This window comes from Rissa tridactyla, chromosome 1 (genome assembly GCF_028500815.1).
Source record: "Rissa tridactyla isolate bRisTri1 chromosome 1, bRisTri1.patW.cur.20221130, whole genome shotgun sequence".
NCBI classification, from domain to species: domain Eukaryota; kingdom Metazoa; phylum Chordata; class Aves; order Charadriiformes; family Laridae; genus Rissa; species Rissa tridactyla.
In genome coordinates this window covers 194,295,280-194,322,854 of record NC_071466.1, presented here as the reverse complement: position 1 = coordinate 194,322,854, position 27,575 = coordinate 194,295,280, and the positions used below count along the sequence as shown (strand labels likewise).

The following is a 27,575-nucleotide window of genomic DNA, read 5'->3' as shown; positions in this document are numbered from 1 at the left end:
TGGAGTAACAGAAAGAGATTGCTATGTTGTAAATCAAAATAGTACCAGGTGAGGATGCTGCAGAGTGCTCTGGCAAAGTCAGTAATTCCTCAGTGGAAAGAGCTTCTTAACCCCTTTGATCACAGGGAACTGAAGCTTTAGTGCTGATTTAGACGTGGAAAAGTGTTGACCTATATAAAGATGATTTCCTTTAAACAATTTTCAAGTGTTTCATGGTATATTTTCTTAATTTACACGGCATTGACTATCGTTTGTATTATACTGTACTACAAGTGTTCACAATGTGCAAGAAAAACAGTACAAATAAAGAATAGAAAAATCAGCTCAGAAAATAATGATAAAAAAAGCAACGCAGCTGTAAAATCTGCGTAGCTGAAAGAGCGCACCCGGGCAATAGGGTCCGAGATGGAAAGGAGCAAACCAGGTGCCTGCCCAGCCCAAGGAGACTTTCTCCAGAGAGATGAGAGGAGGAGAGAAGCAGGAGAGAGGCGGGAGGCTGGGCCTCTGCTCCACATGAGCGCTGCTCGGCGTGGGGCCCAATCGATGGGGCGCAGGAGAGGGGCGGCTCCACCACTCTGCAACTCCCCATCAACTTCACAGCTGCATCCAGCCCCGTCATAGGCCACCGCAATAACATGCAGAGTAAAGGGATGATGAGTCACGGTTGCTGGGGGGGAAGGATTGAGCTGCGTGGAAATACTCACCCAGAGGAACCCAGGATGTTTTAAATACTCTAATTAAAATACGTACTTGACCTCATTCCACGTGGAGCAGGGAGTCTAAATAGAAGAGTCTTGGACAAGAACTACTAACGTGAGTGTAAAAGTTACAATGCAGACTGTGGCCCAGCTTCGGTGCAACCTCACTTTTGGTACACGGTGCAGAGATTAAGAATATACTCACCGTAAGGGAGAGATGGGGCTCACAGGAGGTCTCTTCCAGCGGTCCCTTTGCTGATGCCTCACTCCCCGAGGAGTCCCGGGTGACTGGGCAAAAGCAGCGATAGGTGTCTCAGTTACGTACCTTACAGGCGGAGTGAACCTGGACTTTTAACCTTACTAACGTTACACTTAGGAAGACTGCTTGCGTCTGTGCAGCTAAGCATATTTGCGGGGCTTTTAAAACTAGAGCCTGACAGCAAGAGGCAAGTGTTATAACAAGTAACAACTTGGTCATTTTGCGTTATGTTCATTTTTTCATTGTGAAGATCCAAGCTGGCTTTCATTTCAAGGTCGCTCAAGTGATGTTCCCCATTCTGTGCCTCGGAGGATGTTTGCAGATATACCCAAACTGCAGCACAACACACCGTGTGGCGAGACTGACAGTGACGAGACTCCAGAGAGTTTTAGCACCAGAATAACCTGTGGAAGTACCGTTCACGGATGCACCGCGTATCCGGAGTGGAGTAGGGAAACTGTGCTGTTAGTCTCTTGCAGTCGTGAGCATTATGTTAGTGCCTAGTGTTTAAAATCAGAACAGCAACATTACATATGTCCAGATACAAAAGGAAGTTACGCGTGTCTAATTTTGCAAACCTCCAGTTTCCAAGTACATCTACCATATGTGAAGAAGCAAGAAAAAAAAAAAAGGGGGTCACAAACGTTATAAAGTAGCATAAATATTGTAAATTGCTGTTTAGCAACCAATAACCAGTGCAGGGAGAGATGACTACTGGATGTTTTGTATTAAAGTATGTATTTATTTGTGAATTGGCAGCAGTTCTGTAGCAACTAGCCAGCTTCTAATTATAAGCCTAAAATACGAAAAATTTACTTTCCTCCTAAAAGATAAGCTTTTCATATGGTAGGTGTTCTTTATTATTTCAGAACAATATCATTTTAGCCTAGAAGTTTCAAAGATGCTTAGTATGCTTTTAAGCGAGCCACATTCTCTCTTTTCTTCTCATTACTGATTTCTGAAAACTAGCCTGCCTAATTCCTTTCCTTGTATCACCAAAATATCTCATCCAGCAACTCTTCACTTCTTTGTTGTCACGAGTCCTGCTGAACAGGGTCTTCCCGTCAGGGTTTGGGTTCCTCTTTCTGTTGAGCTCCTTTCCCTTTTCTCCCGATTGCTTTGGGAGTGCCAGTGGGAATCCTTCATTCAAATAGGCAGGGAAGAGACGGACTAGAGACTAAAGTGTTTGTTTCATCAAGTAGTTATTCTTAAGAAAAACAAAATGTTTTTTGAGCTCCCTGAGAAGTTCATTGGAGTAATGGCACAAAAAAAAGGCAGAAGGAAACCAAAGGAAGAGTCCCACTGGAAGGAAGAAAACCTTTCTTCCCTGGTCAAGCAAGGGTGCAAGAGACAAGTTAATAAATCTGCTAGAATCACACACATGCACAAAAAAAAAAGGGGGGAGAAGGTTAAAAAAATAAAAAAAAACCAGGAAGTACAATTATGTACCCAAACAGAGTTTGTAATTTGAAATGACCAAGCTAAAGAAATCTTGTTCCCGATCCCCTTATCACAAGAAGTATGAGTGCTGAAGCAGATGGTGGTACATGGTTTCTTTCTTACTTTTCCTTTCCGGTACATGTAGCTGTAATTTAGGCTGCAAGCAGTTTTGCACATTCCCAAGCCACAGTTCAAAACTTGGCTTAGCATTTCAGGCCTAGAGGAGGAAGGAAAACACAGAAGCTGGATAAAAACCTTAAATGTTTCCAGAAAGATGCCTTGATAAGTGGTGCTGAGCATTAGAAGCGTAAGACACTGGTGGGGCGGAAGAGGTGTGTGTCGGGCTCTGTGCAGAGTAGGAGCACGGGAGGGAACCCGGGGCTTGGGAGCATTGTAGCAGAAATAAAATCATAGAACGGTTTAGGTTGGAAGGGACCTTAGAGATTGTGTAGTTCCAACCCCTGTCCATGGGCAGGGACACCTCCCGCTAGACCAGGTTGCTCAAAGCCCTATCCAGCTTTCCTGTAGGCCCCCTTTAGCTACTGGCAGGCTGCTATAAGGTCGTCCCGGAGCCTTCGTTTCTCCAGGCTGAAAAACCCCAACTCTCTCAGCCTGTCCTCATAGGAGAGGTGCTCCAGTCCTCGAAGTTAAAATGTGGAAAGGAACTGAAGCAAAATGGGAAGCAGAGATGAATTCAGTGTTTTCATATTACACTCAATATTGATTTAATGATTTGCATTTTCTAGATGAAGGCTTTTAAACATCTGATTTTTGGTGTAGGGGAAAGGTTCCAACAAGGCTAACTCCATGGATTTTCCACTTGTGCTTAGTTTAATCTTCATTTCTTTCAGGTTTTTTAAATGAAAATTTCTAGGGAAAAAAGAATGCAGAAGGAATAAAAATAGTGGCATCATGGTGACCCCCAAAACAAATATTATTCTCCTTGAACTTTGTGAACGTTGAAGAAAATGCAAAATTAAGCCCCCAGACTTTCCAGGTCTGATGTCTGCTTATTAACGGATGTATACTATTATTGGTTGAAAGCTAAAGGATCTTAAAACATCCTTTCAGCTTTATATTTGTACCGATTGTATTTTATATGTAGTAAATAACAATCAAAGTAATGTGACCTGATACAGCAAATACACAGGAATTGAACATGTAGGTAAGTGGAGCTTAATCAGTGCCCGTGAAGTGGAGATAAAATTCTAACTCTCAGCACAGTTGCAATGTCAGCTATTTCCCTCTATATTAATTTTGCTATGAAAATTATGCCACATAAAAATTTTCCCCTGGTGACAGCAATGCTTGGAATCGAAAAATGGAGATTTTTTTTCATTTTTCAGAGAAATAATGTAAACTTCTTTGATGTTCTAAGCAGAAGGATTGCTATCTTGCCGAAAGTAAACCAGACAGAAGCATTGGGTTAGCTGTAAGAGTATCCAGGCTACAGGTGTACTTGAAAATTTTGTTGTATCTAGAGATGGTGTAATTTTTATTTCTACGGTCAGAAGTCAGCTAAATTACCACTTCTGCCAGCTGAATTTTACTGTCTGTAATGGAAAAGCACATCTCAATAACATAAATTTCTCTGTTGCTTCAGAACAGTAATATTAAGACGCACACACAGAAAATACCACCTTTGCATGGGCTTCCCACAAAGGCAAAATTCTGAATTTGGGTGAAAATATTTTTTCAGGGATGTCACTGTAAACTTGTGTGCTCGAGAGTCCAACCTAGCTCAGTGTTTTGTGTTGTGGGGCTGTGAGGCTATGTATGTGAGAAGCCACCTTCTTGTGGGGTTGGATGACCTGTCGCTGAGGGGCAGTGGCTGTCACCAGGAAGCTACATGGAGCTGATATTGGGATGGGAAAGCTCTTGCATGAGAGCTTTCTCTTCTCTGAGGTTTCCCCGGCTTCTGTTCCTTCATTTTCCTGGTCACTGACACAGTTCTCATTGGAAATGCAACTGGAAGTGCCTCACAGACCAGTCCACATCTATGACAAGTGCAACTTAGAAAAGAAAAGTCACTGGGAAGAGAATTTGTTCCTGCCAAGGGAGCGAAGATACAGCGGGAGGGGTCTATGTCAGTAGTCAACAACTTCTGGTCTCTCTCCAGCAGAAGAAATGGATATTTTGACCAGTTCAAAAATCACCTGTGTCAGGAATCAGAATTTATAGGGTAGGAAGAGAGTACAAACAAAATACCTAGATGCTGATCCATTAATTTTTTTCTAAGGCTACATAAACTTGAGGGAAAAGCATAAACATCTTATGCAAAGGTACTTCATTGCTGCTTTTAGTTTGCAACCAAGTATTTTTCATTTCTGCAAAAAGTGTAAAGATCTTTTTGAATGTTAATTTACTTCTTCTGACTTGATTTCTTAGTTTGGTGTTCCTGTGTGTATTTATAAGATGCAGATGACCTTCTGAAGTATGATGGTGGCCCACAAGCTTAAAAACTCTTATTTTTAAGAGTTACAAAGGCATTCCAGCCTTCAGAAGAGTCTAGGAACTCTTCTCCTCTCAGGTAAAAATCCTCATTTTGGTGGATGATATCTACACCTTACCTTGAAAATACAGCTATAATTTCTAAACCTCAGAGTATTTTCAAAGACACTACAAGTTCCCTCATTATCATCAACATTCAACAAAGGATTATTCATATTTTACAAAGAGGGAAACAATTATGAAACTTAAATCAGGAACTTTTTTCCTAACTTTGGCTGTTTGCGTTTTTAAGGAGTAACTTGCTTTTGTCATTTAGCATTTTTTTAAATGCTCTAAAAGTTCCGTGGCGCATTACTAACACTAGCTACCAAAATCCTGGAACAATGTAATAGCGTTGCCTTTTAATGAAAACTAGGCATTTTAGCACTTAGCACACTCATAGCATTTCTTACGTGTTTTAGCTTATGCTGCCTTTGATGTACAATCTCTTCAGTGAAAAGAGCACTTTTAGTTATTGGTCCTGGTAGGAAAAGTAGGGCTGGAGGAAGTAAAAACATCCCGTTGTCGTCTGAGCGACTCGATTCCTGATCAATAGTGCGATAAAGGCTACGGTAGGAAGATAAAATGCGGTTCCTAGAAAAGCTGTTCCCCCTGCCATATTCAGCAGCAAAAGCATTTTGACAGTGCTCATTTATCAAGAGCGGGCAAGATAGAGAAACTCGGCGGGGTCTTGTGTCTGCGGCGTTAGGGATACCAGCCCTAGAAGGACTAAAGCATTGTGTACTAGTATGTATTGAGCCTCCTTCCAGGTGGCAAACAGCTGCACCTTTTTATAAAACTTCAAAAATAAATCTGAAGTGCTTGCTTTCAGCCGATAAGTGTTATATTTAATTGAACCGTTCTGCGAATGTTATAGCTCAGGCACCCAGAAAGGTGGTGAATATTTAATATATTTGTTTTGTATTTCCACCGGTCAGCAGAATAATGAAATTCCTTAACTACTTCTCTTTAACTTGCCTGAAGAAAGCACGGTATGTTGCTAAATCGCTTTTCTCCGGCCCTGCCGAGAAACAACTTTAATCCTTGTTAGAAAATTGCAGAGTCTGGGCCTGACAAAGAGCTCATGCCTGGCGCATTGTGAGCGCTGGGAGCGGGGCGAGGGGAGCCCTTTACAGCTGCGTGCCTCCAGCCCGCCTCAGCTGGACTATTTAGGCGAGGAGGTTTGTCAATTCCTCCCGACAATGGAGCCAGTTTTTCAGTGCCTGTAGCCGCGCCGAGCCCCGTTGGGGATCAATGCTGGCCATTCAAGCTGCACCCTCTTTCATTGCTTTGGTTTGTTAATTTAAGACTAAAGGTCCGCTGAGGGGGTTTAGGGTGTTTAAGAAAGCTGATGAACTGTTTAAGAAATCTGATGAACTGAGAGCGTTTATAGCCCTGGTGTGGCAACTATTGGCACTGAGGGAGCTGTGTCCTTGTTGACCCTCTTGTTATTAAAAATGCACAAGTGCTGCGCTTCTCAATATTTCAACACTCTTTCATTGTCAATACCACCTTCTGAGCCCTTCAGCTTGTTGCTTGCTCTAAAGATCTTCTTAGATTGGGTTTGAAAACTTCACCTTAAACACTAGATTAGACTGATGTTCTGTTTTCCGTGCTCCTGTTGATTTGTTGAACCTTCCCAGGGCTGGAAAGCAAGTAGCAGCTTGATGGGGAGACGGGCTGCTAATATGATTTACCAGTCTACAGTCATGCACAATAAGTGTGAATAAATACAGGGGTCTCACAGAGTCAACCCTAGCCTTTCCTTTTCTCTTATTTTTTACTTTAAAAGAGGTATCTCAGGAAAATGAAGTGAGTAATGCATGCCCTTACAGGAGCTGGATGAGCTATGAATAAGAGGGGGGGAAACAGGGAGGCAAACACATTTTTGTTAAAGTGGTTGGCTGCTGTTATGTGCTGATGTGAAAAAAATGTATAACATTTAAAAATGTATAACACTTACTGCTTTATTCTTGCATAGGCGACAGCAAAGAATATGGCACTAATACCCTCTCATTGGCATCTGCAAGAGTAGCATTGTCCTTTCTGGGCTCTTGTTACTCACGGGAAAGTGACTTTGTCTTAAAACCAGTTAAAAGGATTTTATTTTTTTTTAATTATTGTTACTTATAAACTGTGCAATCTCAGAACCATTATCTGACCGCTGAGGCTTTTGAGTTTGCAGTAGATTCCCGTAAGTCACAGCAGATGCATCCCGACCTCTATAACATGCTCCTGGTCGTCAAAACGCATGGCCTTGGATTCCACCTCTGAGAGGCATTTGCAGTGCTGTGCGTTTCAACGGGCTCCAGAAGAAGCGAGAGGGAAATATTTGCTTTTCTTAATGAAATCCAGCAATTTTATGTTTATGCAGCTTCAGCCTATACTAAGTGCTCAAAACTAGTGGGTATAAGGCCAATAGCGAACAGGAATGTTATCCACAAGTACCTGTAGGAGGACTCTAAAAATATACTGGATGTTATTTTTATTAAAAATACCATGTCTATTCAAAATACGAATACATCTTTTTCTAATGCAACAGCAGGCATAATTTTTTTCTGAACAAGGTACGTTGCCAGAGGAGCAAGTACCGTACTATCGTTTCACAGTCACCAAATGAAAAATTCCTACTTAAAGTTTAGCATATTAAAGCTTGTCAGGAAAATATAGTATATTGTTTTCATTCACAAATTCGAGTAGCAAAATGGATTCCCTCTTTAGGAATTCATTTCTTAGCTTTGTTTCCGGTGCATGTAAGCATATCACAGGTATATACATGGAGAGGCTAATTTTTACTGCATCCATCTTAATGAAGTTATTTGACCGGGCTTTAAAACACATCTTTTGCCAGAAAACATCACAGAATTTCTGATCCTGTCTGTAGTTTGTTGGTGGGAGCAAGTTTGAGCCCCTTCTGCTTTCTACTTGATACAAACCAAATACATCCTGGATGTGTTATTGGATTATTTTTTTTTTTAATGGAAAAATACCAGTTTTGAGAACACACCATTAGGAAAATCATTCTCTCTCCCACGATTATGTTAAAGATTAGCAACTGTAGAGTCTGAGCGATAATATAATAATTGGGCTCATCTTGTTGCAAATAACAATAGCTATTCTGGGTAGAATGCTTGGCAAGTGATTTTTTTAACGTTTATTAAATTGATAGAGTTCCCCGAGTGAATAAGCTCGTGTAAACTGTATTTTATTTTCTAGACATCTGTATCCACACAACACCTGTCACGTAGTTTACAGCCGCTACCTAGTAACAACTCTGTCACATTAAAAATATTTTACAGGTACTTACAAAGGAAATCAAAACCAGCATGCATGTTTGGGGTGAAATAATGTAAATAGTAGAAGAGTGTCATTCAGTGATAAAAAACAGTATTTTATGGATACCAGGTCGGTCCCACATTTTCTTGAATAGATCAAACTACTTTTATGAAACGTGCAGCTACCTGCATTTCGTGTGGTCCGTTTGTCCGCTTCTGTAAAATGGTAAATGAATAGGAGAAACTCTAAAAAATGTAAAATCAATTTATTTCCAATGATTCATAATTAAAATACATTTTAACACGTTAAACAAAATAAATGGAAGTCATTATTATAGGCAGATCTTATCTCAAACTTATCTTAAAACTGACAGTTACCAGGAGATGAGACTGTTTTCTGGAAGGAAAAAATATTTACATATATTTCTGGTATGTCTTTAAAGCTTTTTCCAGAGAGCTTAACGTTTTGATGAAAGAATTCTCTTTCTGTCTTTTGTTACATCCAGTAGCCAGTAGTTTGCCTTTGGTTTTTCAATATACGTTTTATTTTATTTGTTAATGGAGAGGTGCCCAATGAGACAGGTTAGATCCTTCCTTTGAATTACTTCCCGACCTATCCCTTGCCTAACACGCTGCGTTTTCAAATGCGCGCGACGTTTCCTCTCTTTGCGTATCTGCGTATTTTGTAAAGACGCGGAAAATTACATTAGAAAAGAATTTAAGCCTCTTCCCCGTGGGGAAAGAGACAAGAAGCAGCTACAACACAAACTCTTTTAATCTCTCCCTGCTAAAATGGGAAAAAAAATCCCTTCCTCTTTACAGTTTGACTAAATGACATCTGGTTGGTATTTTACAGGAGGGGGAGGAAAACTGCTACAACTATGTTTCGTAAAATCTCTTTTAATCCAGTTAATGTGAAAGAACTATTATAGGAGCTATTTGGATCTGAGCATTTTTTTTACGGTAACATAGACACCAACAGCAGAGAGCTTATTCTTACCCCAGCCACTTGTGAAGCTTTGAGTGAAAACATACCCATGCCTAAGACACAAAAAGGAAATAAGGTAGGCTGTAATCATAATCAGTAATTAACATAAAACAAAACCTTAACATGTTTATTCTGGGAGGGGTGGAGTGGTGGTTTGATGATACTTAAATACAGTTTCCATGGATTTCTGAATTTTTTTACTTCATAAAGAAGTGATTTAAAAGCAAAAAAAAAAAAAGCGAGAGATTCCATATTCGATGTTTGATGCTATTTTCCTGTTTGGATTGGAAAATCTAGGTATTGCAAAATCTCCCTCAAGATACCCTACCTGCCTTCTTCCCCTTGCTGTTTTAGCTGTCAGTTCTCTCATGTAATTGTGTATTTAATATCCATTCTTGCTGACAGATAGCAAAGTGCATAACGCTGTTTTGCTTGAAAATGTTGTAACTGAAAGATAAAATGGCAGTTGCTAATTCATGTAAAGAACAGTCTAGGTCAACTTATTTGATTTCCTACTGACCCGTGCAATTCTCTTAACAGGAAATTATATCATTGTTGACTTCAAGCGCTGATCTGTGATTATTTCAAAGTGTTTCATTACCTCTCATTACCAAATCTGTTAAATGAATACTGCAGGGTTGTTTGGTGGGGGGTTTTTTGTGCTTCTTTTCAGCAATGGTATAGCAGCTCCATGAAAGTCATATGCGTGTGGTTGGCTGATAGATTAGACCTTCAGCTTCACATCTACCAGCTGAAGACGCTCATCAAGATAGTGAAGGTAAACAAACCGTGTTTGAGTTAGACTGCATAATAAAGAGAGAAAAGTGATGAAGTATTAACGTGGATAAATCCCTAGAAGTTAAAAAGTTATGAATAAAGTTGAGAACTTACGTAGATTTGGGTTGGGGTTTCTTTTTTCCACAGTAGTCGCAAATCTGAAAAGAAAAATAATTTATTAAAACCTCTAATGCTAATTATATGTGCACTAATAATTGTCCGTTCTGGACCCAGTGACAATTATAATTGTTTCGAGGAGTTTTATCAGATTATTGCTATCAATACAGCAATGTTGTACGATATTCCTAATAAATTATTGTTTGTCATATTATTGATTTTTTTTTACTTTACCTTAATAATCATAACAGCATTCTTTCTCAATTTTTCCCCACTCCTAAAAAGTAACTATTTTCTCTTTCTTATGTACATGTGATTACTAGGTTCAATTGGAAAACAATATTCAATATATTAGAGAACATTTTCCAATCTTTCATACTCTGGGATAAGTATCAATAGAAAACCAATCCTTCCAGTCCAGTCCTCAGCCATTTACACTGGACGATGTCAAATGCTTCCGAGCAAAGTGTAAAATACCTTGCAATAGGCAATTATGGGTTAACCTACCATAAAAGAAAATTTCCTCCTAGCTCCCTTTCAGATCTCAGTTAATACCCTTAGGGAAGAGACAGAAAGCCAGTTCAGATTTTATTCCTTTTAATTCTGTCTTGTTTAACTCTGAGCATTCTTGTTATCTGTATAAATGTGGAATAAGAAGCACCTGTTGTCAATGGTGACTTGGATTTCTTCAAAGTATTTTCTTATAAAGTTCATGCAAGACTGTAAAGTCAGAAGCGTTTTGACTTGTGGACACTAGAATTGCAACTGCAACCTTCAGGATTCACTAGTTAAAAAGGAAAAAAAAAAAGAGAGAGAAAGATGCAAGAAAATAGTCGTAATAGTGATGGCATTATGGATCCTTGAAGCTTAACTTTGATACTTTTAACTTTAACTGATTTCTGTAGGAGCAGAATTTGGCTCTTCATTATATTATGTCCCAAAATGGCAGAAGCAGTTTGCTATTTGTGTTTGAAATGAATGGCTCTTGCAAAAAGTTTAAAGTTCTTCTCAAGTGAAGGTAATCATTCTCTGGGGGAAAAAAAAGTGTTATAGGATCTAAAAACTTTGCCCAGTGAAATCTAAGAATGGGCAGACCAATTTATACCAGTTAAATATCGCCCAGGAGATTAATGGAAGAGGCTTGTATAAAATTGAAGTTGAGGTGAACGAGCAGCACTGTCAACCAGCCTGCCTTCTGCAGCCTGGCACGCAGGTTAGCCTTCTTCAAAAGAAGTCGGTTCCTGGTGGTGGTGGGAACACGCTGGTGATGGTGGTAGCCTTTCTGTGCCCATACACCTGGTTTGCTTTGCACATGAATTCCAAGTGTGTTATCCCATGGCACCTTCTGTGGATACAGAAGATTGAAGAAGATGATGTCAATCCTAGAGGTACCGGTCAATGTACTGGAAGACAGAAAATCTTGTCCACCTGTGTTTCGGTGTGTGAACATGGCAGAAGTGGAAAAACAGGAACTCATCCAATGGGAGGCTGCTGGCAAATAGGAAACAGTGATTCAAGTAGAGCATCATAAGAAGCTTTCGCTGCCGCAGCCCAGCTGGGGAGAGGCGTGCGGGGAAGCACAGTTCCTCCAAACTCCAGAGTGAAAGGAGGGACTTCTCTGTTTGCTTTTGGGAAAACTGGGAGGCTGTGTTGCCCTGACATCTCTTGGAAATATTCCAAAGAAGTAGTAGGAGGTCATTTTTAAGGGACGTGGGATGAGTAAGAGATAGATGATGCTTTCATGTTTGGATGCAGCAAAGGGAGTGGCATTATTAAGAATGACCAGGAGAAGAAAACATTGCCTGTTCCTATTAAAGCCCAGACTGAGGGATGATGGCGTAAAGGTATCGTTAGATGTCTGAGACACGTGCAGAGGGACATGAATAAAGAAGGGTCAAGGACCAAGAGGAAGGGTAGGGAGAAATGAAAAATTAAGCTTGGAAGTGAACATTATTATCCTGCAAAAGTATGTCAAGGGAAGAGCAATGCCTGAATGCCGGAGTGCTGGTCTGAGAATGGGAAGAATACAATGTAAGACTGAAAGAAATTGCTGTAGGACCTGTTAACAGCATAAAAGGAAATGGAATGCACAGTGTTATAAAAAGGGAATGCAGTGGTGACACTCGAAAAAGACTAGGCAGGGTACTCACAGGAGTGTGTGAGCAAAACATAAGCTGCATCCGTTGACTCTGAAGCTGACCTATGAAAGTCAAATAAATCTCAGTTGCAGCGATTCAGACAAGGTTTAAATAATCATCATAGATAGTGGCAGAAAATGTTCCCCCAGCTGAATGTTACCCATTTTGAGAGGTGTCTTTTGCAGTTCTCTGATGTACTGCGTGAAACAAGATCAGCTCTTTTCTCTCTTCTTTTTCTGAGGGCTGTGCACCGTCTGTTCTGGCAGAGGAATGGGCCTGATGGCCCTTAATTATTTTCCCTTTTCTTTTTCCTGTAGTCTCTTCCATAAACATTGGGAACAGCGTACACAAAATAAGAAACTAGCTAGATCAGCTTCTCCTTCTTAAGCTTTTTAGGCTAACTTCAGGAAAGATTATTTCAAATGTGTTACAACTTAAAAGTAAAGACAGTAGGGTAGATGATTTTCCATATGCTCACTTGAACATAGCATCAATGCATAAAAAAATTCCACTCAGAATTCTTACTTCGTAGAAAGTCAAAGAAAAAAGCCCTACCTGATGCTCATAGGATGGCTGGATACCAGGGAAAGAAAACTTTCTCAAGTGAAAAAAAAAAAATGTAGATATGAGTCAAAATTTAGATGACTTAAAACGTAAATTAACTGACTGAAGTAGTCATCTACTAAATGTTTACATTTTAGAATCACGATCTAAAATGTACTTTATTTTTCCACACTTGGTATATAAATGTAAAGATAAAGCAAATAAAATCATATTATGGGGAAAAATCAGACATTTACGTTTTGCTTGAAATGACGGAACTACCTGTAGCCAAATTCACATTTCAATGTGCAGTTAGAAAAAATGAGTTAGAAAAATTCTTTGTTGGTTTCTTCTTGAATAAATGAGACAAATCGAAGTTACTGAGGAGTCGGCATACAGTCGTAGAAACGTAGCAGGAAACACAATCTCTTAAAGGAATGACCTTTGAAGCGTGGCTTGTAGACACTCTCGAGTTTATAGAAATCTCATGCAGCCCAGAAACTAAGACCACAAAATCTTTGGCAAACTCTAGATGATAGTTCCCTAACGGGGGGAGGAATGAAGGTGTTCCGTGGCATGCTAGAAATGGCCGGTGCGTAGTGGACGACTGCTTGGACTTGCTCGAGTCCAGTTCAGCATGTTTTACTTTTTGCTGCAGAAAACCTACCGAGACTTCAGGTTGCAAGGCGTGCTGGAGGGAACGCTGAACAGTAAAACCTATGATACCGTTCACAGCCGTCTGACCGTCGAGGAGGCCACAGTCTCAGTCACGGACGCGGGAGGACTTCAGGGCATTACCATGAAAGACAGTGACGAGGAGGAAGGATGATATTATCTCACCGAGCATTTGGAGTTCGAGGGTAATGGTCTGAGGGTGGGGGTTATCTTTGGCTTGAGGATTTTTGGTAACTTGTCCTTGTAGTTGCATTTATAGTTTTGCCTTATGATATAGGTGCAGAAATGTAATTTGCTCCGTTTTTTAAAAAAACTGAAAGTAAGATTGTCAGAGGAAAAGTGCCAAGGACTTTTTGAGAACAATGGTTGTAGCATATTTTAATGTATAGCTTTGCTTAGGGCTGCAAGAACACTGGCATGGAGTTTGAGTTCCACTGGTGATTACGTTTCTTTCCCTTTTGTTCGTTACCATTTGTTCTTGTATCTCCATCAGATATTGATGTCCTGTGCAGAAAACAAGATGTGTGCCTCACTTAAAACCCAGCTATACAGGAAATCATTCTTGGAATAAGTCAGTGCCCTAGGTAAAAAAATAGTGTATTTACAGGTTTACACCTTGTTTACCTTTTTTTGTGCTTAATTTTACATTATTATGTGATGTGCATTAAAAATTTTAACCTTGGTTCTTTGTATTTTGAGGTTGGTATATAAGTAGTAGGACTTCAAGGACAGCCAAACACCTACAAACTACTTAGGAGTGTTGTTGTGTCTACTCATTTTGCAAGTTTAAAGATATCTCATCATGTTGGATGTCAGTAAGCTTGCCATCAATGTTTCGATTTCTGTGAAAAATTTCAGGCAATAAAAACCCATTTTGTCGTGACCATTTCTGTATCTACCCAAGTTTGTATAGAATCCTACAATTAAAAGATGTTTTCAATATTTCAAACCGTTATGTGATTCCTCGTGAGAACAAGTGGGGGTTTTTTGAAAGATTATTATATTTAGTTTATATAGCAATTTATAGTGTATATATTCATTTTATAGAGCAGATCTATTTAGGAAACAAATATTCAAGGATGAGAGGCCTTGAAAAAAGGCAAACGAAAACCCCTCCCTGGCAGATGAACAGACAGTGTCCACTGCCTGTTTTCCTGTGCCCTCAATATAAGCCACAAAGAATTCAAATTTTCATCAGTCAAACCTCGCATGAGTTATGAAAAATGCAGCTTTTCTTTTTTTTTTTTTTTTGTGGGAACATGACTAATTCCTGGGTTTGTGTGGACAAAATCAGAAAGAACACAGAAGATGATACCCAAAGAAGGAGGAGAGGCTGCTGAGGCCCTCGCTGCGCCCTAGTGTTACACTTGAAGGGCTTCCCTGATGGACTGTGGAGGATTCACGAGGCTGGTGAGAAGTTTCCCTGCAAGACCAGACCATAGGACTTCAGGGGTCTGCCACAGGCACATGGAGCTGCAGGAATTGTGAACAAGAGCTGTAAGGAAAGTTTTTTGAACACACTTGGATATTCAGCCAAACAGGGAAGGGCAAGTTATGCTTCTTCCTGCTGTTCCGCATGGGAGTTGAGGTGAATTCAGCAAAAAGGGAGAAATGTGAGCTGGTGGGGATGGCCGTTCTTCTCAGCTCTTGGTGCCACGACCGAGCGCTCACCCGGAGGTGCCCAGGGAGGCGCGGAGGGCTCGGGCACAGGCACCAAGGATAAGTATCAATAGATAAATATCAACAGGGCCAGGTGGAGCTCTGAAAGCCAGGGTCGGTAAGGAGTAGCCCACCAGGCAGGAGCTGCAGCCTCAGCCCCAGTCTGGCTGTGGCGGGCAGCGGGGTTCGGAGGAAGCCAGGCTGCACAACGTAACTCCCAGCTCCCCAGAAAAATAAGGCAGAGAGAGATCAGTGCCCATCAGGCCCAGAGGGAGCTTGTCTCTGCAAGGATCCCCCTGCTTGCCCTCTGCCCCCAGCCTTTACCTCCCTGAGACCCTGCGGAGATGCCTGCAGAGGAGCCAGTTGTAACCAGGTGAAGGCAGGTGTCACCGCGGTGGCCCTGCAGTGCCTGCCGAGGCCACCCAGTGCAGGGGCATGCCAGCTCCAAGCAGGCCTCTCCTGAGAATTAGGCATTAAGAAATTTTTAAGGTTCTGAGATGACACAAGAGTGGGAAGCATTATCAAAACTGGATGCTGTCCCTAGCAAGTCACCAGCTGTGTGGGAGCTTGGAGTGGGAACTAGAAACTCTGGGACAGAAGTGGCTGTTGCCAGCACAGCCCAGGAGGTGATGGGTCCAACCCGCCTTCAGGGGAGACCAACCCAGCAGTAGCCCATCTGCCTGGCCCCGCTAGCCAAAAGCCCTGTGGAAAACACACTGGTTTCACTCTTCTCACCTGCGGGCTTGTCCTCTGTCCCCAGTTGTCTCCATACCAAGAAGGGCTTCCTGGTAAAGCTAATGACTCTCCCTATTGACTTGGACCATTACAGAGTAGGTTATAGTAATTTCACCTGTCAGGGGCTCAAGAGGACTCAGGCCATCATGGTCCTGACAGGCCTCACCTGGGACCCCCACCCGCCGCCTCTGTCCGGGGACTCCATCTCAGCACACTCTGGGGCTACCAGCCTCCGCAGTAGAGGGGGAGTGCAGGTTTCCAGCTCATGGGCCCTGTTGATCCAAACCCTGACCCCTGGAGTGACTTCAGACCTGCCTGATGATCACAGACAGGTTGGTGATACAGACTTTGAGTTGCCACCAGCTCTCCCCCTGCTCCAGCTTGCCCTGCTCCCTGGAATGCGGGTGGTGGGACCAGCCCTGGCTGGTGGTGCCCTGCCCTGTTGGCCTGGGGAGTCCCCCTAGTTCCATGTCCCTTAGGGAGCAGTCAGCCCTTTCTATGCCCTGATATCATCTTTAAAAAAAAAAAAAAAAAAGTGTTTGTGGCTTGAAGTAGGTCTGAGTTACTCAAATTTCATGTAGCATGATACATGCACGCCCCATATGTCGAGCACTTTGCTATACGATTTCATCTGCACGCGGTACTTGCAAGACATGTCTGTCAGTAAGATCGAGATAAGTAAGGAAATAGTAAAAAAAACCCAAACAAACAACAAAACAAAGGTGATGTAACCATGAAGAAGTTAAAAGATGTTTGTGATCTCAGAGACATTAACTCAGACACAAAGTATCTGCTAAGTTATTATTAGAAAGGCAGCAGAGCAGACAACACAGGGAGGCAGGTACAGAAATGACAGCCCTCCAAAGGTCGTTCAATTTCCTAATAATTCACGTGTTTTCTTAGTAACTAGATTTGCGAATCCGTGAACCGACGCCAAGCTTGAGAAGGCCAGTGAGTATCTGTGTGACAGCCGCGGCAAAGCCCCGCCGACATGGAAGCAAGGTCCGCCTTTAACATTTCAATTTAGGCGTTGAAATGCTCCGCTCGCTGCGGGAGGTGGGTGCCCGTCGGGGGGAGACGAGCGTCCCCTCTCGCCGCACGGTCCCGGCTCCGCGGTCCCCGGTCCCGGCGGGGCGGGGCGCAGCCTCACCGCCCCCGCCGCTTCTCCTAAGCGGGCAGCCCTTAGCAAGGGGGGTCTCCTCTAATTCACACACACTCCCCTCTCCCGCACCGTTGTGGCATAAAAGGGGCTGTTGAAACTCAACCAGGAAAAGGCACGGCCCCGCTATCGGGGCTGGGGGGGGCGTGCCCGGGGCCAAGGGCTCGCTGCCCTCGGCTACCGCTTCCCCCCCGGCCAAGGAGGCGATGGACAAGGCAAGGCAGAGGCCGGGTTTGGGGCGCCGATTCTCCGCTGGTAAAACTCGTGCTTGTAAAGCCCTCCCCCCCCCGCTTTACACCCGAGCAGAGCAGAGAGCGGGCAGCCCCCTCACCCCCCCCACCCGCCCCTCCTCGCAGGACCGGGCGCAGCTTCTTGGGGAGCGCTATAGCGAGGGGGCGGGTGGCCTCCGGGGGGGACCGGGTGGCCTCGCTGCTTGGCCCTGCGGACACGGCACCCTCTCAAATGCATCCTGGGAGGGGGGTCTGGTGTCAGGCCCCTGGTGTTTTCAGGCTTGTGGGGGCGGCCGAGCTTCCCCCGGGACACGCCAAACGCGGAGGGCGGTTCGGGGCATCTCTGCGTGGGCGGAAAGCGCGGCTCCACGGGGGACGCGGTGTCGGGGAGGGGAGTGTGGCGGGGTGAGGCGTCCTGCACAGGGGGTGCCGTTCTGCACCTCCCGAAGGGGTTTTGGATCAAACTGTGGCTGTTTGAGCAGCAGCCGCCGAGCGCGGACGGAGGCGACGGCGGGAGCCGCAAGGCAGCGACAGGAGAGTCCGCTTGCGGAGGCCGCGGGGGGAACCTGGGCTCGTTTTGTGCGGAAGGGACAGAAACTGGGAGCCCCGTGGGACCCGCAGAGACACCCCGGGCGGCCCGGGTTGCCCAGCGGCGTTTTGTTCTAATAGAGACTAAAAAAAAAATGAAATTAAAAACAAACAAACAAAACCCACCAGCCAAATATAACACTAACCAACCAAAACCCAAAGTTTTTGAGTTTGGGGGCAATACTGCCCCTCCCCGAGGGCTGTTCAGTTGTCCCCCGTGTCCGTGCCCGGGTGGGGGTGCCGGGCGAACGACGGGGGGGCGGCGGGAAGCCCTCGCCAGTCGCCATCCAGCAGCGCCCGGGACGGGGCACGGCTCCTGCTTTCACCCGTATTTTCATGTTTTTCACTTGGCTTCCCCCTCCCTCGCACCGAAACGGACCCCGCCAGGGGCGAGCGGGGTCTCGTCCCGGCTCCGTGGCTGGCAGCCTGCTGATGGCGACCACCTTCTCCCCGGCGCGCTCCGGCGCCGGGGATGCAGCAAGGCAGGCGCCCACGCAGCCCGGCAGCTCTTCGCTTTGCTCCAGGTTAGCTCCCAATACACTGGGAGAAAATAGAAACAAAAATAAGTTAATTGCTCCTGATCCTGCTCAGGAATCTTAAAAAATAAATAGCTTCCCCGAGCCAAAGAGCGCAAGGCGTTCATTTAGCAGCAACGGGGCTAAACATTTGTTGAACTGGGAAAGGAACAAATGAGAAAGTGTCATTCATGGCTCCAGCTGCCGCTGGCCCCTCCCAGCCACTTTCACCAAGGGCCCTTTGGAGCTGATGACACCGCTGGGTCCCCTCACAGGCGGACTGATTAGATTAGACGTGATTGCTGCAGTTCACGTTCGTAGCTGGCACACTTAGACAAATCGCTTGCATGAATTACGGGAGGGCCGGGAGCGCCGCTTTAGAGGGTCACTTGTAATTTCGATTATATGTGATTAAAGGCTTTATACGTGAAAAGGCTTAATTTGCACCCGTTTGGTTTTCGGTTTAGAGGGGGTCTGTACGAGTCGCACTGTACTGTCAAACTTTGTTTTACCTCCGGGAACACTTGTGTTTGGCGGGTCAGTGTCAACTGTTTTTTCTTTTGTGATGGATTCGGTTAAAAATAGCAATACTTTATTCTTTTCCTTGCGGTGGAACTGATAGAGAGGGATGCCAACAAGCACTCACTGTATGGGGAGACTATACATAGTCTCAGAAGGTATATACACACATATATTTGTATGTGTATATATATTTATCATTATTTTTTCCCCCGGAAAAAATGTCAGTGGAGAAAACGCCGAAGTGTTACAACTTAAACCAACCCGACCAAGCCCAAGCGCCTTTGCCCGCGCTCCTGAAGCAGTGTGGCCACCGTGGAGCCCGCGGCTGTTGCCCGCTGCGCCCGGGCTCCGCTGCCGTCCTCGCCTCGCCTCGCCGGGGCCGGGGCCGGGGCCGGGGCCAGGAGGGCCGGGGAGTCCCGTCCCCCGCCCCAGCAGCCGGCCGGGCAGTGGCAGCAGCGGGTTCCCACCGAAAAGGACGGCGGCGCTGGATCTCCCTCAACCCGGCTGATAAAGGGGGACCGCAGCTGGCCCTCCATCCTGGTAACGCCGGGGTCGGCTTCTCCCCGCTTTAACTACTTCCCCCGTTTGTATTTTGACTTCCCCAGCGGCTAATCCCGAGTTTTAAAGGAGCCGGGGTCAATGCGCTGGGCTGCGGCGGGGGCTGCGGGCTCGGACGCGGGGCACGGCGGCGGAGCGGGGGAACGGAGGCAGCTCCGGTCCCGTCTCGGGGAGTAAATCGCCTCTTCACAAATCCAGTGGCTCGGGAGGGAACGGCGAGGACCGGGATTTAGTGGGAGCAAACCCCAGCTTTTGCAGCGAACCTCGATGGTGGCACCGATAATGTTGATTATTACAATAATAATAACAACAGTCATCGGGCTCTGACCAGGCGCCGTCGGGTCCGCCGGTGCCGCGGCCAGGAGCGTTTTCCGTAGCCTCCCGGGTCCTTCCCCGTTAAACTCGCCCAGACAGACGGCCCCGGAGCCCGGTCGCTCCGTTTCCCCCCTTCCCCGGCCGTGGGGAGCCGGCTCGGAGCCCACGGAGGGAGCTCGCTGAGAGGGCGGGAGGGCTGCGGTAAAACACTTCCAGGAAAAGATTAATACACGCAACAGAAGGTTAGCGGAGTTATTATCCTTTTCAATTCATTTTTTACTTAAAAACGCAATGGAATTATTCATTTTATTAAGGAGGAAGAAATTAAAGATTAGGCTTTAGGCGGTATTTTACCTCCCTCTAATCGCCTCTGGGATCGGATTGGAGTAATCCTGACGACGAGATGAATTCGCCGGTGACTCGAATTTTGAGTGCATGTAGAGATACGTTATGATAATAATGCAAGTGAGCAATATCAAGAACATAGCTTAGAAGCGAATGAAACATAAAACCGATTACGGGGAAAAAGAGAACAGCAGCCATCCCCAGCAGAACACGAAATCAACTCGAGGCAAAACTTTTGCCCTTAATTCCTCCGACGGTTTGTAACTCCGGGAGGCCGGCGGGCCCGCTCCTTCCCCCCGCCGGCCCCTTCTGCCGGGATTCGGTACGTGCCGCCAGCCTGGAGAGAGGTCCGGGCCCGGGGGGGCTGGTCGTGCCTCCAACCCCCGAAAAAAGAAACCGTCCAAGAGGTTGCTTTTCGCCACTCTCAGAGCCTGTAAATCTCTCTGCCTCGGGAAGAAATAAAAAAACCCCAAACCCTCCCTGCATCAGCACGACTGCAGGATATTTGCAGCTCGGCAGATGTGTAATATCGCTAAAAAGATGAGGTCCGAGTGCAAAGCAAAACTAAGCCCGGGACGGGACTAAAAAAAAAATTATATCGGCGTTGATTTTAATAAGTCTATCTCTATTGCTGCAACTCCAGCACTAGCAAGGCTCCATCACTGAGATGAAAGTGATTTTCCCAAAAAGAAAAATTTTTAAAAAATTAAATATGGCTTTTAGAGCGCTATTAGGCACCAATATGAATCTGAATGTGCGGTACGGAAAGAAAGTGCGGCATATCCGTAAAGAAGTAACGAATAATAAAGCTCCCGCTTCTCCAAGTGTATCTCAGAATCGAGGAGGCCAGTATAATTGTAACGGCAGGGCTGTAATTGCTGCTTTGGGATATTTACCCTGCTCAAATGACACTACATATTTTACTTTCAAACACATGTCAAAAAGTCAATCCCAAAAAGACCAGTTAAGAGCAAGCTGTTAACATATTAAGTATATGGGATTTGAAGCCTCTAAAACCCACTCAACAATAATTCCCTTCTTCAGCACCAATCAAGAGGAAATTTGCCTAGATTGAATTAAATGTAAATTGCTCTGAAGGAGGAAACTCTCCTCTGGCGGGCACAAAACAAGCGAGACACACCGACACCCCGGAGAAACGGGCAGCTGCCCCGCACGGCGCTGGGGGGACACGGGTCCGGGTCCCCGCAGTCCCGTCCCCTGCCCCCCCTCCCCCGGGATCGGTGACAGCGGCCGAGCCGGGGCTGGCGGTGCCGGTCGGGAAGCAGCAGGTAAGAGGCGGGCGGCTGCGGCAACCCGATCCGGGGCGGCAATTACGGTTTTAACGCTGCGTCCCATCTGCCGGGGGGGCAGCGACCCCCAACCCGGCCGAGGGAAAGCAGGGAGCTGCGCTGGAGCGGAGCATCGCGGCCGGGGACCCCGGCACGGCTCGGGGCCTTCCTCCGCCCCACGCGTGTCCCCACGGCTGTGTCCATCCAGGGGTCAGCCCCGTGAGCTGCGGGGCACCGAGGGGACGGGGCGGACAGGGAGGTCGCGGGGCGGGCGAGGCGCATCCCCCGCGGGGAGGGATGCCCGGGCCCCCGCCCGCCGTCGGACGCCTGTCCCGGGGACCGGGGGACATCTCTTCCTCCGTCCCCCGCAGCTCCCCGGCGCTCGCACGGCAGCTCCCGGCTGCCGAGGGACCGTCGTGCAACAGCCGCTGCCTCCTCCTCCTCAAACCGGGGCCGCGGTCACCCGGGGCGGCATCGCCCCTGTCACAGCGCCAGGGGCGCGGATGCTTCCCTCCATCCTTCCCTCCATCCATCCATCCATCCATCCATCCATCCATCCATCCACCCATCCATCCCTCCCTCCCTCCCCCGGGCTCCAGCCCTTCCTCTCTGCTCCCGCTTTCCCGCAAACGAGTTGTCCTGGTCCGGGGGGGACGCAGCCTTTTGCGGAGTCCCCAGCTGGTGCCTGAGCAGCGGGAGCCCGGCCTCCCCACCTCGCTGGAGGCTCCTCTCCACTAGGAAGACCCAGGACCCCTTTCCTCCCTCCCCCGGCCCCGGAGAAGGGCAGTCCTGGGCCGCCGCAGTGGAGGCCGCCCCGTGGGCTCCTCCGCCGGGGGAAGCGGCCGGGCTCTGCCTCCCAGTGCCCCGCCAGCTCCCGGGGCGGCGGGGAGAGCGAAGGGACCGCGGATTTCGGCAGCGGCCTCAGATTCACCAGCCGAGTGATGCCCGGGGCGGCGGGAGGAACGGGAGCTTGTCCTGACCCCGAGCCGGCGTCTGGGGGTGGCGGTGGGACAGGGGGTGAATACAGAAAGTCCCTTACCCACCGCTATTCCTCTCCTCTCCCCGACCCCCTGCTTCGGGGCGCTGGAGCTACCCAGGGCCGCCAAACCTTTGCTTAAATATCCGAGGAGCGCAGCTGTTTAGGTGCACATACATACCTATAAGCAGCGTGTGTGCTGTGTTTCTTCGTGTATCTATACCGATTCTGAGTTTTCGGTATTTGTGTTGTGCATGTACTGTTTACGGACAGAGAAGCTATACCTTGCGTGTATGCAGGTTACTTTATATATTATATATTTTTTAAAAAATAATGCTTCTGATTTGAAAGGCACTCCCTCTTCCTACCCCCTTTTCCTTCTCTTCCCCAGCCCCAGGTTTTGATTCACCCTTTTGCTCACAAGCACTCGTTGGATTTGGCCCCGGTTGTTCCCGCATACCCACGCGTTGCTCTCGCCGTCTGCTCATCGCAAGTTCCCTGCTCACTTGTTTACTGTGTTTTCCAAAAGCTCACCACCGCCTGACCTTGCTCTTTAAAGCTGTGAGCAGACCAGGAGCAGTCACAGGACCAGAGCAGCCATCTCCTTCCCTCCCTCAGACATACACACCCACGTACAAAGAGAGCTCGGGCTGGAAAGTGGCAAGGAAACAAACAGCTTCCCCTCCAGCCGCTTCTTCTGCAGCACCTCGTTTGACAAATACCCTGGCGCTTGCCCTTGAATTGGGTTTCACATCCCTATTTAGCACTTGGACAATGATTTTAGATGATGTCACTTAAAGCCAAACAAGAAAATTGATCTCGGATTTGCTTGGCCTCTAAAGCCTGGTTAAGCAGATTGCAAATAATAATAATAATAAAAAAGATAGGGAGGGAGGGAGGGAGGCAGAGGGGAGAGAGGCGAGAAGGAAGGAGAGACGCCTCCTTCCCTGGGCGGGGGAGGCGCGGGCGCCAATGAAAAGTAGCCGCTTACTGGGGGGGAAAAAACTTTTCCTGTTGACTGTTGGAAGCGAATTGAGCAATTATCTAGTTTACCTTCTCCTCTTGGAAGTTAACGATTGGCGAGATCTTGGCTGCGTTATTGACACAACACTTTCTATTGATAGAAATAAGTAGCGATTGTCCCGAGTCATTGGTGCGCCAAAGTAAACTGTGATGGGCTGGCATGAGTCCACTGGACTGAGAAGGCTGGTTCCGCCGGCGGAGGCTGTGGTGATGGTGGCGGCGGCGATGCTGGTCTCCCTCCTTGCAGCTCAGTGACAAGAAAAGGGGCAGAGAGAGTGAAAAAGAGAGAGAGAGGGGAGAGGAGGAAAAAGAAAAAAAAAAAAAAAAAAAAAAAAGAGGCGTCTACCAAAGCGGCTCAAACCGGGCGAACAAATGCAATCCAGCCATGGACAATAGTGGCCACCACACGGCGACCAAAATCCTAGCGACTCCTCCGGCCAGAGAAAGCCTGTCTGCCAGGAGCAACATGATCAGCACGCCCAAGCCCCTCGCCTTCTCCATTGAGCGCATCATGGCGCGGACGCCAGAGCCCCGCTCCATCCCCGTCCCGCAGCTCCTCCACGGCTCCGTGGCCAAAGGCGACCCCAAGCACCCGCTGCACCTCAACTCCTCCATCCCCTGCATGATCCCCTTTGTCCCGGTGGCGTACGACCCCCTGCCCAAAGCGGCGGTGGCCGGAGCGGAACCCAGGAAGGCTCATTTAGACTCCTCTTCCTCGCCCTCCTTTAGCTGCGGCGATCTCTTGAACTGTGCCCTGAGCTTGAAAGGAGATTTCCCCCGCGATGCCCTGCCCTTGCAGCAGTACAAACTGGTAAGACCCCGAGTGGTCAATCACTCCTCCTTCCACGCCATGGGAGCCCTGTGCTATTTCAACCGAGGCGACAGCCCTTGTCACCCGTCCTCCAGTGTCAACATCCACCCGGTGGCTTCTTATTTCCTCAGCTCTCCCCTGCACCCGCAGCCCAAGGCTTACCTGGCGGAGCGGAACAAGCTGGTGCTGCCGGCCGTGGAGAAGTACCCGGCGGGCGTAGCCTTCAAGGACTTGTCGCAGGCTCAGCTCCAGCACTACATGAAAGAAAGCGCCCAGCTCCTCTCGGAAAAAATCGCCTACAAGACCTCGGAGTTCAGCCGCGGCTCCCCGAGCAGCAAGCCCAAAGTTTTCACCTGTGAAGTTTGTGGAAAGGCAAGTAGAGCCGCGGCCCGCCTCCCTTCCCCCTGCTTCCCCAGCCTCCTACCCCCGTCCGTCTGTCCGCCGGGTTGTCGGTCACCCGCTTTGCTTGATTTTTAAACGACGGCGTCCCCTCGGCGCTCTCGCCTTCTAATCGCAATTTTTTAAAATTTTTGTTTTGTTTTGTTTTTTTTTGTCTGATTTCACTCTCAAGGTATTTAATGCACATTATAACTTAACTCGCCATATGCCGGTGCACACGGGAGCCAGACCCTTTGTTTGCAAAGTTTGCGGGAAGGGCTTCAGACAGGCGAGCACGCTTTGCCGGCACAAGATCATCCACACCCAGGTGAGCCTCCCTCCGTCCCTCCTTCCCTCCCTCCCGCCCGCCCGCCCCGAGACCCCTCCGCTCACGCTTTTTGGGGAGTCCGGCGTTGCCCGGCTGCTCCGAGGCAGCGGCGCGGTGCGGGGGGCGGCCGAGACGCAGTCGCGGGGGGATGTCATTTTCCCCAAGCGCGGTGGGGTACTGGGGGTGCCCCGCTGCCGGCGATGGGGAGCCGACAGCTTACACGCAAACCCCGCAAACCACCACAGAAACCCTGCACACCACCACACAACCCAACAAGCCGCGACTCGGCGTTTGTTTCCCCCCAGGAGAAGCCACACAAGTGCAACCAGTGCGGCAAAGCCTTCAACAGGAGCTCGACCCTCAACACGCACACGCGAATACACGCCGGCTACAAACCTTTTGTCTGTGAATTTTGCGGCAAAGGATTTCACCAGAAAGGTACCGGTCCCCAGCGCCCTCTCCCTTGCACACGCGCCCCCCCTCCACGCCCCAGGCGAGGTCAAGCGTCGGGACAATTTGCGACGGGGAGGGTGGGGGGAAAGAGTTGATTTTGGTTTTAATTTCCGTTATTAGAGATTTGGGTTAATTTTAAGCATCGCTAGCCCCAGCACGTTTCCTACGGCACGGCCTCCGGAGCGGGGCAGGGCTTTGGTTTTGGGGGGAGCGCAGGGGCAGCGCCGGTTTTCCGAGCCCGGCAGCGCGCAGCTTCCAGCGCGGTTCGGCAAACGAGTCCGCCGCCGCCTGTCCCCTCCGGGCGCAGGAGTTTGGGCAGTTTTCCTCCCCGCGCTGCTGGGAAGGCTGCAACCGGGGGTGTTAGTTCTGCAACCGGTGCGATTTGGGTTTATTCGATAGTTCCCTTCTCGGCTGCCAGAGGAAGGGCCGCGGGAAGGACGGGGGAGGAGGCGGGTATTTGCTGAGAGAGCGGCGGTCGTTTTCGGCTAAAGCCGAGAGGGATGGGACAGGGTTTGGGGATTATTTCCCTCCTCTTCGCAGCGTCCAGTTTTTCAGCCCCGGGTCCCTTCGCTCTTCTTGTCTCCCTTCCCAGGCAACTACAAAAACCACAAGCTAACTCACAGCGGGGAGAAGCAGTTCAAGTGCAATATCTGCAACAAGGCTTTCCACCAGGTGTACAACCTGACCTTCCACATGCACACCCACAACGACAAGAAGCCCTTCACCTGCCCCACCTGCGGCAAAGGCTTCTGCAGGAACTTTGACCTCAAGAAGCACGTCCGCAAACTGCACGACAGCGCCCTGGGACTGCCCCGGCCCCCCGCCGAGCTGGGGGGGCCCGACCAGCCGCCCCCCCCCGGGCCGCTGCTGCAGGGCCCGCCGCCGCTCCAGCCCTGAGGGGCGGCCGCGGCGGGGGGCTCCCGCCGCCCCCAGCCCGCCTCTTTGCATGCACCTGTTAAGCGGTTTTTGTGTATTATGCTCTATATCGCCACTAACGTTTATGGGACTGATTGTTTCCTCTTTATTTTTTTTTTAAAGACTATTTTTTTTTGTTGTTGTTGTCGCATCTCAGGTGGCGAGATGGTTTTAAAAGGAAAAAAAAAAAAAAGAAAAAAAAAAAAGAAGAAAAAGCGCCAAGCCAATTTCTGCTGTATTTATTTGGGATCTGTATTACCCGAGCCGGGAAAGCTGCACCACTTTAATTATTTCGATGTATATATATTTCCATTGTGTCGATCCCGCCCTGCCTCCGCTGCCTGCTGGTTATCTCCCCCCTCACTTTCTTGGTTTCCCCTTCTCCCTCTCCCCCTTCCCTGAATATCGTATCTATATGGACAGAGCTGGTTCGCTATGTACGGATCTGAATTTCGGTTTGATTCTTGCACGTGGAAAAAAAAAAAAAAAGAAAAAAAAAGAAAGAATTCGTTGAGCTGGTGGAAATAAATCTGTGAACAAGAGTGGCGGCGGGGGCTGGCGCTGGCGGCCCCGGGGGCTGCGGGCAGGCGGGGAGCGCGGCGCTGGCGTTGTCTAACGGCAAACCTCCCCCGCTTCCTTGCCAAAACACTGAAACAACCGCTAAAGACTTTAATTAAGAGGGGTAATTAGTTCGGATTGATCAAAGCCGGGTTGTTATGTTATTAGCTGCTCAGCAGACTCTGCCAAGCCGAGCCTTGAAAGCGGAGCCCGCTCGTCGGTGGGCGCCTGAGGAGCGGCGGGAGGGGGGCGGCTGGGTTTGTCGCCCTGCTCCCCCGGGGATAACAGAAACAGGCCTGAAAAACGGGTGCTCCCCCTCGGGAAAAGCAGGGGTACCGGCTTACCCCCCGCAGCTCCGGACTTGGGGGCCCTTTACCGGGCGGGGGGGGGTCGGGCCGTGCTTCTCTCCGGGGCAGGGCCCGAGGTCGGGGGCGCCGGGGGCGTCCGGGGAGAAGCGCAGGGAGCCCCGCGGGGGCTGGGGGCCTGCCCCGCTCTCGGGGGACCCGGCGGTCACCTCTGCAGGACCGGTCCCTCGCAAGAGGGTGATTCGGTCCCGCGGGGCAGCCCTGCTCTTCCCGAGGTTTTTCAGCATCTGGGGCCCTCCCTGGGTTTTGGCTGTATGGGAAGAGTCGCGATGGTGATAAAGCTGCTAATGTTACACCCAGGAGAGGGATATCCCTCTGCAGGCTCCCGCCCCCCTCTCCGGGCTGACCCTCTCACGGGTGTTTGCAACCAGCGGCCTTTACGTTTTTTTAAGTTTGGGCCGGCGGCCACTTGTCTCACCGTGCTCCTTTGAAGGTGGCTGAGGGCGGGGGAGC

The 27,575-nt window shown here is 48.1% G+C and overlaps 2 protein-coding genes across 6 annotated transcripts in view; both read left to right on the top strand.

Annotated features, from left to right (window-relative positions):
• CADPS2 (calcium dependent secretion activator 2) overlaps positions 1-14,315 on the top strand; it is a 321,875-nt gene extending 307,560 nt beyond the window's left edge. For all 5 annotated transcript variants that reach the window (XM_054204611.1, XM_054204601.1, XM_054204642.1 and 2 more), the window contains 2 exons: positions 9,824-9,928; positions 13,384-14,315. In XM_054204611.1, coding sequence (XP_054060586.1) covers positions 9,824-9,928; positions 13,384-13,554 — 276 coding nt within the window. In that variant the 3' untranslated portion in view covers positions 13,555-14,315. The remainder of the gene's footprint in view (positions 1-9,823; positions 9,929-13,383) is intronic.
• Positions 14,316-23,699: 9,384 nt separating this feature from the next.
• Positions 23,700-26,181, top strand: FEZF1 (FEZ family zinc finger 1). Its single transcript, XM_054182775.1, has 4 exons — positions 23,700-24,497; positions 24,697-24,831; positions 25,137-25,269; positions 25,877-26,181. Exons 1-4 carry the CDS (start codon positions 23,700-23,702, stop codon positions 26,179-26,181), a joined length of 1,371 nt encoding a protein of 456 aa, XP_054038750.1.
• The last annotated feature ends 1,394 nt before the right edge of the window (positions 26,182-27,575 follow it).

Coding starts and splice junctions, on each gene's coding strand:
- FEZF1 (XM_054182775.1), top strand. CDS start 23,700: ATGGACAATAGTGGCCACCACACGGCGACCAAAATCCTAGCGACTCCT. Junction 24,498..24,696: donor CCTGTGAAGTTTGTGGAAAG/GCAAGTAGAGCC, acceptor TTCACTCTCAAG/GTATTTAATGCACATTATAA. Junction 24,832..25,136: donor ACAAGATCATCCACACCCAG/GTGAGCCTCCCT, acceptor GTTTCCCCCCAG/GAGAAGCCACACAAGTGCAA.